General features: G+C 27.0%; 2 protein-coding genes across 10 annotated transcripts in view; one reads left to right on the top strand and one right to left on the bottom strand.

Moving 5' to 3' along the window:
- The window catches only part of LOC145937040 (14 kDa phosphohistidine phosphatase), a 137,302-nt gene that overhangs the window by 62,838 nt on the left and 61,149 nt on the right, over positions 1 to 13,315 (top strand). The gene's annotated exons all lie outside the window — the stretch shown is intronic.
- The window catches only part of LOC145937038 (phosrestin-2), a 109,478-nt gene that overhangs the window by 58,112 nt on the left and 38,051 nt on the right, over positions 1 to 13,315 (bottom strand). For all 9 annotated transcript variants that reach the window (XM_083039799.1, XM_083039800.1, XM_083039801.1 and 6 more), the window contains one exon: positions 3,518 to 3,571. In XM_083039799.1, coding sequence (XP_082895925.1) covers positions 3,518 to 3,571 — 54 coding nt within the window. The remainder of the gene's footprint in view (positions 1 to 3,517; positions 3,572 to 13,315) is intronic.

Genomic DNA, 13,315 nt, shown 5'->3' with positions numbered 1-13,315 from the left:
GGGCGGCGTCTCCCAAGGTCAAGTGAAGGTGAGAATAAATTTTTTAAATGGAAACTCATATTTTTTATTATAACATCTTTTTCTACTAATTAATTTGAACAACTTTTATCTGAAGCATTTTTTTATTTTCTTCAAAATTCACCTTCTCACCTTCAAATTCTCACCTTTACTTGACCTTGGAGATACCGCCCAAGGTCAAATGAATATTACTATGGTATGTCCCCCTCGAAACCCTACAACTTTTGTAGGAAACATTTTTCGATTTAACGCAGTGTTTCTGACAATGAGATATTTGAGTGGGTCCTTTAAAATGGGACACCTGGTATATGTATATATATATATATATAATGATATCCTTAAAAAGAATGTATGTATATTGCTGATGCATATTTACGTTCAAATCTATGTGGACGTAGCATAAAGTGACTTCACATATGCAATGTATACATCGATTTTTAATACATGTTTTACCTGAGATAATCGATAATGTGGAATTTAAAATGTCAGTAATTACCATTTGATAATCAGTCGGTAATTACAAATATTTTTAATTCCAAAATAGTGGCGCTGCTATTTTGTCGGAGTTTGCCGTTCGCTCGGGGATCCCCTTAATTACACAATTTTTTTGCCCTAAAAATTATACAACTTTTAATATTGAAAATAAGTTTTAAAATATGATGTGTTTAAAAAATCCTAACATCTCCATCTTTTGTGTTGTTTTAAAACTTTATGGCATAAATTAAACTCTGTATGTAATATGGATTAACATTATATTTCATTAGTCGTAAATCGAATCATTAATGTAAAATCATAATTTTGTATAAAACAAGAACACATTTTGTTGAAAAAGATCATGGACATGTATTGTTTTAAAAATACATGGAATGTGTTTTTTATAAACAACGTATGTATATATAGAGATTGTTCATGTTTAGTTTATTTATTAAATAAAATCACATTTATGCACAAAAAACAAATTTTTTTATTAAAACATTGAAATAGCCTTTAGTTCTTTAATTTCATATTAATATCATTTGTTAAATCTTACTCGGTGTCTTTAAAAATTTAACGCATGGCGAAAAAATATTGTCACTTAAATCTTAAATGAAATGAATGATATTAAAAAAATTTATTAATTAGATCCATACATCCCTGATGATGAAAAGGTTAAATTTTTTTCAAAAAAATGTTTAATGGACTACAACAAACTCAGATGACTCAATTGAAGAATTATAGCTTATAGAAACTACCTATTTGAATATTTTAATAATAAAATTTTATTTTCTGTAAATTTTATTTTGTGCAAATATGTAGTTTTATTTAATAAATATAAACAATTTATATTATTTACAAATAACACATATCTCATGTATTTTAAAAACAACATATGTTTATGATGTTTTCAATAAAATGTGTTCTTGTTTTGTACAAAATCATGATTTTACATTTTAAAATATGTTTTAAAAAGTCAAAATAAATAAATAATATACATTTTCTACAAAATATGAAGTTAGTAATTTTTTTATTATTTCTCTTCTCCTGAAAATGTTTAATGCAAATGTTAATTAATGCAAATGTACCTTAGAATGCATTTCAAAGTATCAGCAACGCTTTAATTAAACTCTAACAGAGTTTCCTATGCAACGGTTGAGTTGCGCTTCTTTCAGAGAAGCTGTGTTTTTAAATTAAACGAGGTTGAGAAACACTACGCGCATTAATCAAACTTTACCCGATATATACATATCGGAGAAATGTTTGAAAAATATATATGCGGTATACGACGTGCTAAGGCAGAATTTATGACGAACTAATCACATTTCATTTCCGATTATATAATATTACAACTCTTTAGTCTCTCGAAACTTCTTGATGCTCTTTTCATGCGAAGCATGGAATTATTCTTTATTAATTATTTAATAAATAGATGAGAGAGAGAGAGGGGGGGAGGGGGAGAGGGAGAGAGAGAGAGAGAGAGAGAGAGAGAGAGAGAGAGAGAGAGAGAGAGAGAGAGAGAGAGAGAGAGAGAGAGAGAGAGAGAGAGGATCAAAGAGAGGGAGAAAAAGAGGGAGAGGGAGAGGGAGAGAAAAGACAATTTATATTACATATTTTAAAAGAAGATTAAATCTGTGTGCCTCTTAAAAAAAATATTCTTACATTTCAAACTTTAAAAAATAACAAATTTTTAATAAAATTCATAAATATTTAACGTATTTATTAATTATGTATTTAATTTTATATATATAATATATATATGTATATATATATATAGTGTTTAATAAGTTAAGAAAACGTTAGAATTTTTGTTTGAAATAAAAGCTTTCTGTTATTATCGAAAATAATAATAAATTTTTCGATGTGATATAGAACCGAATTTTTTTTTTCATAGAAAAAAAATACTTTTTTCTCGTTTTAAAATAAGATATATTTTCTATAAAAAAAATTGCTTCCTGTGTATCATCAATATTTACCTACTCTAAAATAATAATCTAATTTAAAAAGACGAAATTGGAGATATAATTCGATGTATCTTTGTTGAGATTAAAAATTCAACATATTCGATATTTTATGTATTTTGAGCAAATATTTTTAAATGTGCTCATTCATGGTCGACATATCGACGAAACGTTATATTCAATGTGAATCTAGTGGTTTTATATGAAAATCCTTGATAATATAGGTTACATAGAGATATATACATACATATATTTATATACAATAATCATATAATATAATCACATAATCTGATATTAATATCATTTTGCGTTCGAATTTTATGCTATTTTATTAGCGCATAAACGAACATTATTTTAAAAAATTTTGCCACGGTATTTTGCTGTATAAATATCTCTCTGGACTTTCTTTCTTTCTTACTTCAACTGTAGAGAAATCCATTAATACTTTTTCTTTTCTCCTCTCAAGCTGATTATGGATACATACAGAATAATCGGGTCAAGGTTTTCTCACGATTTTAATTATTCAATTTTTTCAAATTCTTTTCTTTCTGATTCTTTCGAGTCACATTCATTTTTTTTTTTTTTTTCTAGAATTGTTAACAGTATTGAAACTGTAAATGATGCAAATTATCGTAATAAGTGTTTTAATGGATCTCGACATTATGAATTTGGATGCTTGAGTCCTTCGTTATTCATAGTAGTTATTTTTGTTCCATAGATACGATATATTAAATACATAATATATTAATACATTAAATTTAAATTACATAAATTAGAAATGGAATAGTTTATACTTTCTATTATATTTAAAATAATATAGAAAAAATGTGTTATTATGAAAAATATATAAATATTAATTGTTATAACTAAAAATATAAATATTTTATCAAATATGGTATAATATGCTAAAATATTTTTGAATATCTTATAATTTTTCTTTAGTAATACAAAATCAAGATATAAAAAAATTGTGTATAATAAAAAAGTTTGTATAAATTTATGTGAACGTATAATAATTTACAATTAATTTCTTGTTTGTAATCGACATTATACAATAACATTACCTTTGACTACTGAATGCAGAATCCGATATGCGATCCGGACTTGTATCGACTTTTCTGAAATATAGAAGAAACGAGTCGTATTACTTATTGAAGAATTGTATTTATTTTTAAATAAATAACAGAATTAAATTAAACTTTACAATTTTCTAACAATTTCTTGAAGAAGCATACAAATACATATTTAGAACGTGATTATTATTGTAACATCATTGACCTTGGCAAGACAAAACTCGAAAAAATTAAAATTCTCAAATAAATCTAACAATGTGACAAAATATTGTAAAATCGATAAAAATTAATTATAAAAATACGACGTGTTCTGCTACAAACAACTGCTTTCAAAAACTAGCGCGTTGCTACCACAATAATGAAATGTTTTATCAATCTTATTATATGATAGGACATATGTTGTATAAGTATATATGTATAATAAATTTGCTACATTGTTCATTTGGGAATATACATTTTTTCGAGTTTTATCCAACTAGATATTTGCGATTAATCTCACTGTACGTCGGGATTACGAAGAAGTAATCTCAATTGTTGACATTTCGTTTGCCAATAGTAGTATATCGTGCAGGCTTGTTTTATTTCTCCTACATTTCTCGATTGTTCAAAGTAGGAAAAGTTCAACACGTACGATTTATGCTTTTGCAAGGAAATATTTACATTTGTATTTTGATTTATATCTGCTATTTTTTTAAATCTAAAACGGAGTAATTTATTCAACTTTAAAATCATTGACAAAATTTAATCTAATATATTTTATGAAATTTAATCTAATATTTTATTAATAGCATAGAAAAGTGCAATTTTTTTCTTTTAAGGCTCCTGCATACTCACTGCAGCCATCTTGAATTGATGGCGTCAGAAGCGAGAAAATATACCATGAAAATTCTTGCGACTTACGCTAAAATAAAAATGTTTTTCAATAAAATAGGGTTTGTAACCGATAGAACCGACTTGTAAAATATATCGAAAACTCTCCTTTTGTTTGGGTAAGCAATAAATAACATTGTATATGTCGAATTGAATTGAGTCTAATCAAGGACGAAAACCCGCTGTTTGACAGGTATCGAAATGAAATAAATATTTGCTTTTACATATTAAATTATAACAAAATGAGTCTTCGGTATATTTTAACACTATAACAATTATTTTAAAAATAGAAACACTGCACTAAAATGATAAATGACGCTGTAAGTCGCAAGAATAATTTATGTTATTTTCACGCTTTATAGTTTATAGTTTTGCCAAATGTGGCGCTGTTGTATAAATTTTACGGACTTGGCAATCGAGTATGAAGGAGCTTTAAATCAGATAACTCTGTCGCTGTTTTTAAGTTTTTCTTTCAATTTGATTTTATAATTTAAGTTTACTTTTCTTACATTTTTTAACCACATGTTTGATGAATATATTATATCTATTATTTCTATAATTTCTCAATATTTGTATCTTTCTAAATCTCTAAATATTCTAACGCGCCTTAATTTTGGTTATAGGGAGCTAACTTTTTAGATAGATTTTCGCATGAAAACTGTAAAATTGAAAGTGCAAAATTATGTAAAGCGCCACTTTAATTAATAAGTTAAAATTTATAGCTTGTAATTAAGTAAGTTATATAGTTCCTAATTTGCCGTTATTTTAATTATAGGTTGTAACAATCGTTTTGGATTGTGCAAGATAGTCTTTTATACTTTGCAAAAGATAAGATAAATATGCGCAGATTTGCGAGTGATTGACAAGTTTTTGCTTCTAATATAGCTTTTATTTTTAGCTTTTTTTAAAATTAATATATATATATATATATATATATATATATATATAGGTAAAAAATATTTTTAAAATATTTCCAATTAGTCCGACAGTATTTCAGAAAATATTCTATCATTCCTTACCTCCGTAATTCGTAGCTGATTTTCATTAAATTATAAAAATTACAAAAATTGGAATACTTAATTAAGAAGATGTAGCATGGCAAATCAAATAATTTAAATTTGTATGTAATATATAAATGTATGTATATTTTACGTATTTAGATAAAACACATTAATTAATAGATTTTGCATTGATTTAATTTGAAGGTGAATTGCTATTTAAATATTTAGAGTGAAAAATTAAAAGTCACAAGACCTTATAATAAATTAAAATTTGTATTAAAATATTTTTTTTTTTAATAGGGTGAAATACTTTTTTACTAATTAAGATGTTACAAAAAAATATATATTTAAGCATAAATATATTTAAACAACTTCGCGTTTAGGCAACTTTGATCGCACCACAATTAAATAGATCGTGGAATGTAATATTGATAATTCTATATAATAGTAATTTATGACAACAATAATTACATTATATTAAATTGCATATATATTTATGTTTAATCTTCGAAAAAATAAATAACCTATACCTATTAACTATCTTGGTATAATGTTTCCTTTTACATTTTTGCTTTATAATAATTTAAGTCTTACATTACTTTTTGTTATTTTTAATAATCATATACAAAATTAAATGAGAATGTTGTAAGAATTTAATTTTTTAAACAAAATAGTAAAGTTTTTATACATTTTTTTATCAGTGACTAATATGTACACATATATTATTATATACCATTTTATATTATTATGTACTATTAATTATTAGAAACAATCATTATCTTTTTTATTTCATCAATTAAAACATTGTATATATTTGACTATATTGCGCATTACATATAATCCGGAAAAATAACTAGGAAAGATTAAAATAATAGAAATTATTTTCTCAACATATCCTTGTATTTAATAACAATGGCTGCAAGCCAGATGTATTCATGTTTATACTATTTCATTAATTTAATTAAAGAAAAAAAGATTACTTATAACTTTTATATTTTTAGTTTTTAAAATTTTTTTTAAATACTTTTTTAAATACTTTTTCTAGATTCGATATCTCATGACGAATCTTTCAAGTAACATATATTTAAGTTGCTAATTATTCAATATTAACTTTCTCCATAAATGGAATGTTAAAAGAAAACTGCAACGTTTCATATTAAAGTCATAACTGATTTTAATATATTCGCGATATACCCTGTGAGTAGCATGCAAATATTCGGATTGATTCAGGATTCTAGCAACGTGCAAAGCACAGTGCTGCTGAATGAAGAACACTGATTGATATGCGCATATTGTGTGCAGTGAGTAATAAAAGCTACACCTAATATTAAGATCGTGCACATTTCATGGAGGATATAAGCGCTTTTATAAGAGTCGAAACTGGCGCATTGCGTAAACATGTATTCTTCATGCATTACAGATGTTTCATAAGAATGGATGGAGGGATTAATTGAGTATATTGCAAATGTTCGACTTTTTTTTATGTAAAATAACAAGCGCAGTACAGAGATTCTAATAGACATTTGGAATTGTGCTTGCTGGAATAATTTTAAATGAAATTTATACAGAATCTGACAGACTTTCAGACTCTTGTCATTATTAATATGCTTTAAACCGTTACATAAAAATACATATATCAGTATTTTTTATCGTATTCATAAAATCTTTAGAAGAAAATCAATTTTTCAATGCAATAGGTAGATTTTACATTCTTAATTGTTGTACTTCAACGCATTTAAAAAATGCAACAATGTAACTTTATTATTATCTATATATTTTAATTAATATATTTATATGAGTTTTTTAATTTTACGCGCAATGACATATGTATGTATAGTATGTGCGAACACGTTTTTAAAATAAAAAAAATGAGTTAATTTTGTTAATTATAATAAACAGAAATACATATGTAATTTTTTATATATTATTCTTTATTTAGTTTTGATACATTATTATTTTTTATTATAATTATTAAAAATATTATATATATTACATATATATGATGTCCCATTTTAATCGATTACTCACAAAAACTTTTTTATTTTTTATTGTACAACAAAATGTTTCAAATTAAAGTTGTTTGAGGGGGATAAAAGATAGCGCTACTAATTTTTTTCTAAAGTCACTTTTCTTAGGTCATTTGAAGATCATTTATGTTTTTTTTAAATTGAACCACCATATTTTTTTTATATAAATATATTCCTCGCAATTTTCGGCATAAAAAGTTATAATTGGTTGACCAAAAAATGAATAGTTTATGAGATATTTTATACTTAAATTTGACATAATTTTATATAAACTATAAAATATCTTGTAAAATATTCATTTTTCGACGATTTCATCTCAATACTTTTATGCATAAAATAATGAAAGGAATCAATTGTTATAAAAAAAACACAGTTATTTGTAGGAAAAAATATGTAGCTGCTATAGTTGCAATTTACATACTTTTTCTTGAAAACAACTATTTTCTTTCTTTACATCAGTTGATTCCTTTCATTATTTTGTGCATGAAAGTATTGTGACAAGATTTTCGAAAAATAAATATTTTGAGATATTTTATAGTTTATATACCTTTAGTGTCAAATTGTATAGAATATCTCGTAAACTATTCATTTTTTGGTCATCTTACCCTTATAATTTTTTATGCCGAAAATTGCGAGTAATCTATTTATATAAAAAAATTTGAGTAGTTTTATTTTAAAAAAACAAATGATCTTCAAATAATTTTGAAAAGCGCTTTTCAGAGAAAAGTCAGAAGAGTAATCTTCTGTCGCCCTTTAAATCAAACAATTTTTGTTTGAAATATTTTGTTGTACAATCAAAAATAAAAGTTTTTGCGGGTGTTCGATTAAAATTGAACACCCTGTATATATATTAAAAATATTTATGACATGTTCAAGATCACATATTATGACATATAGGTACTTTTATATTGTGCCAGATTTAGCTGATGAAAAATGCAAAGGCTCCTGCATACTCGATTGCCAAGTCCGTAAAATTTGTACGACAGCGCCACATTTGGCAAAACTATAAACTATAAAGCGTGAAAATGACATAAATTATTCTTGCGACTTACAGCGTCATTTATCATTTTAATGGTGTTTCTATTTTTAAAATAATTGTTATAGTGTTAAAATATACCGAAGACTCTCATTTTCTTATAATTTAATATGTAAAAGCAAATATTTATTTCATTTCGATATCTGTCAAACAGCGGGTTTTCGTCCTTGATTAGGTTCAATTCAATTCGCCATATACAATGTTATTTATTGCTTACCCAAACAAAAGGAGAGTTTTCGGTATATTTTACAAGTCGGTTCTATCGGTTACAAACCCTATTTTATTGAAAAACATTTTTATTTTAGCGTAAGTCGCAAGAATTTTTATGGTATATTTTCTCACTTCTGACGTCATCAATTCAAGATGGCTGCAGTGAGTATGCAGGAGCCTTAATACTACATATTGCTGCAACATATGTGTGAATGAACATGTGTGATATTCTCATGCGTCATACGTCTAGATTCTAGATTAATATATTACTTTGCGGTAAAAAAAAATATACATATAGGCATAATGTGCTATTTATGCTAAGAACATTTGCATTGTGCATAATTGAGTTACCGCAGTTTTAACTCTATCAATCGCAGTTTTCAAATGTTGAATGCAACTAGGACAATTGCGGAGTGCAATCGCTTGCCTCTCTCCGTTCGAATTTCAACATGCATCGAGACATTAACGTCAATCGTTTCGCACCGGCGTCTATTATCGAGCGCCGTTTTACGAGCTATGCGTGGCGGCGTCGCAGCGATGCAAACTTGCGACCAGATGCAACATGAAAACAAACGCCGTATATATTTCTGCATATAATGCTGCGAAGGTCGAAATCAAAGCGGAGCGGACGAAATAAACTTTATCACCAATGAAAACGTTATCGATATAGCAGCGCGATCGTGCCAAGAAAGACTATTTATATACACGTATCACCTGTGATACGACATTTAATGAATAAATTTATTATATATACATATACAGGGTGTTTACGAAATACTTGTACAAACTTATAGGGCGTGTTCCTGACGTCAAAATAAGAAAAAAGTTTATATACATTTATAATCAAAAACGAATAGTCGTGGTTATAATAAAACAAAGTTTTTTTTTTTTTTTTTTATTAAATAATCATAAGTAAACACTTAAATTATAACAAATGCTCAAAATGGCCTCCATTTGTTTGGAGACAGCTATTGATACGGCGGAGTAAAGATTGTCGAACCTTTTCAAAGATTCCCGGATGATTTCGTATAGTTTCACGTTCAGCGTTAATAATGCGTCGGCGTAGCATCTCTTCGTTATCAATAGATTCCGAATACACTAGATGTTTCAAATGTCCCCACAGATAAAAATCTAGAGGATTTAAATCCGGGAAACGTGGAGGCCATGCGACTGGTCCTCCTCTGCCAATCCATTTATTTGGATAATTATTATTGAGCACATTTCTTACTTGAAGTTTAAAATGTGTTGGTGCTCCATCGTGCATAAACCACATGTTTAGCTTCAAATTTAAAGGAACAGCGGCCATTTTGAGCATTTGTTATAATTTAAGTGTTTATTTATGGTTGTTTAATAAAAAAAAAAATAATATAAACTTTGTTTTATTATAACTTCACAACTATTCGTTTTTGACTATGAGTGTATATAAACTTGTTTTCTTATTTTGACGTCAGGAACACACCCTATAAGTTTGTACAAGTATTGTGTAATATATATATTTATATTTATATTGGATATTTTTTTGAAAGAAACAGATTTATATAATAACTAAATAGTATTCAAGAAGAATTTTTTACAATAAAACATAACGTACCTATCTGTGATGATAAAAACTTAACAAATATCTTTTCTTATATCATATAAAATCATGTGTGCGATTATGGCACATAGAGTTGTGCGTCCGCTTTCTATGTTAGAAGGCCCAACTTCAAATTTTGCCAGAAACATTTCTTGGAGCGCCACCTCTTGGCAGGCAAACCATCGAGAGTAGTATCTTGCCATAAAACTTCTAATCTGGCCGTTTGGAACTGGCATAAAACTGTAAGTGTATGTCTGGAAAAGCTATAAAAATGCGTACATCGCAGATACATATATAGAGGGGTAGGCCAAGGTCTTGTACAAGGGCTGTAGCGTTATAGAGAAAAGGAACATCGTATAAAATATTTAATACATTCAAATATCAAGGATGAATGGATGATATCCAAACTACGTTAATGATTATTTGTGATAACATGCCAATGTTATTTGATTACTTTGCAGATCCCTAGGAACTATTAAATTCGTATTTCGAAAAATTATCACCTTTTATTGACATACACGTAACATCATGTCAAGCGCGAAGTGATAACTATAAAAGGCCAAGGTTCAATTGGTTTTACAATAAAACTACAATTTGCGGAATTGCGGTTGCTATGTATTGGTGGAAATAAATTCCATAGGAACCAAAAAACTGTCGTGTCTATCTGTAAGTCCTCAAATGACCGACTTCAAATCTCTTGTCGTGTTTATTGACCGTTTTTATATTTTGCTCGCTATTGGTGAATTACGGTTTATTCAAGCGATGGTATAACGCGATAAAACAGCTAATTGTAAGTTTCAGTCGTATGCAGCCTTGGCGTCAAGATTTTCGATTAAAATATTGGTCGGTTGTGATCTAGCAAGCTCATTGCGACACGATCGCCTATTTTGTTACTATAATGAAACGACCTCTGCTTATCGCACCGGGAAAATAATTTTCTTCAACGCTTCTTATCATGAATTTCCATCTTACATCCTTCTTGTTTTAAACGTGCCGTGAAATGCAAATTGCAGTTCACATTTTTCATGATTGCTTATATTTTATGTTGTAGGGCAAAATTGGATATTAAGGGGGGAACCTGGTTTAGGAGGCTGAAAAATACATAATTTTTAGAATTTTTTTTCTCAGCTAAAATAAAACCAATTAATTCCAAATTTTAAGCACAGTTTATTATACATTTAAATTATGTAAAATAATTTTTTTATTAAAAAATATTGAAGTTTTATTTAAAAAATAAAGCTATATTGATAGCGTCGCCCATTTTTCACTGTGTACAACCTAGCGATCGTAATTTTTGTCTGAAACAAAAAAACCAATTCATTTCTTTAATGTTATATTATTACCTTCTATTTAAACTAAAATATTTTTGAGAAAAGTTAAATTAGATTATTTTTTTTTGTAAAGAAAAATCGTAATTTTTTCGTGAAAATTGTAACTTCTTTTTTTAAAGTTGTAAAAGTTTTTCAATTTTTGCTTTTCTTTTAATTTTTTTAGTTTAAATAGAAGGTAATAATATAACATTAAAGAAATGAATTGGTTTTTTTGTTTCAGACAAAAATTACGATCGCTAGGTTGTACACAGTGAAAAATGGGCGCTATCAATATAGCTTTATTTTTTAAATAAAACTTTAATATTTTTTAATAAAAAAATTATTTTACATAATTTAAATGTATAATAAACTGTGCCTAAAATTTGGAATTAATTGGTTTTATTTTAGCTGAGAAAAAAAATTCTAAAAATTATGTATTTTTCAGCCTCCTAAACCAGGTTCCCCCCTTAAGTAAATTGGATATTAGATTTATGAAGAAAGATAAAAACTGTAAACGGAATTTTTTTTTTTTAAATAAATAGAAATAAAAAAATGAAATTATCTCGATCTCGATACTCATATTACATTTTATACTTTGTTGTTTTCGCATGAATGAGAGCATGAATTCTATAGTTTAAAATTTCTGAAGTTCTAGGAAAGACACAGTAAAATTTTTCAGGTAATCTTTAAAGCAGCCATCAATGATCTTTTCTTTTTTCCGTATTTGATAGAGACGATGGATGTAAAGTTAACTCTCCATCAACAATCTGGGTCTTTTAAAGCACAAGTACATTTCCATTTTTTCCAAATGCTTTGTATAAATAATTAGATTTAATATTTGGCTTTAAAATTATTGGATATTGTAATAGGAGATATTAACAAATAATCCAGATTTTTTTAATTTTTTGAAAGTCTAGAACATAAAATAATATGTGATGATCTTAAAAGACCTCGTTTGCTGACGGAGGGTTAAATGTGTTATATTTCAACTATTAAAACAAATCAGTATAAATAATCCATCGTCGACGTCTAACCTTTGTGAAGTTTGCATACTATTTTTCATAACTTTTGATATGATTCTGAGAATGGTTTGCTAATATCATAGAAGTCGATTTCCATGCATTGTCGGAAGTTCAGTTTCACGTCCAAATGATGTGCAATCGTGAACGTAAATCGATAAACTCGCGCTACATTGAACCGGAATGCATGGGATGCTCTTTCTGGTAAATGGATCGGGTACGATGCATATGTTACATTTTAATACATATCATTGAGAGGCTCGATATCTTGATGCGCGTTACGTACAACTCTATTGCGATGTTGTTTGTTTAGCCACATTCTGTATTGTTTGCGAGGGCACTTTATCCGATTACAATCTTGTGTATAACATTTTTCTCACAACTTTAAAAAAGAGTGCACATTCTGTAAGAGTGTACATATAAATCTAATTAAATTCATGATTCAAATAAACTATGTAATAAAGCTATATATAAACTTTTATAATACAACATATATTACAACAAATATAGTAAGAAACACATTTGATTATTGCTATACTAAAGCATTTAAATATTATTATTATGTAATATATTATTATTATTATTATTATTATTATTATTATTATTATTATTATTATTATGCAATATATTTATCTCTCTAACATTATTATTGATAAAAGTAATACGATTATATGATGTGATTGTAAATTGTTATTTCATCGACTTTAATTTGCATTTACCGTCAAGGCAAATTCACAATG

Source organism: Prenolepis imparis, unplaced genomic scaffold (genome assembly GCF_030444845.1).
Source record: "Prenolepis imparis isolate NDT839.2.m4 unplaced genomic scaffold, iyPreImpa1.0 SCAF_6, whole genome shotgun sequence".
NCBI lineage: Eukaryota > Metazoa > Arthropoda > Insecta > Hymenoptera > Formicidae > Prenolepis > Prenolepis imparis.
Note: the sequence above shows the minus strand (reverse complement) of the source record. Positions and strands in the feature narration are given on the sequence as shown.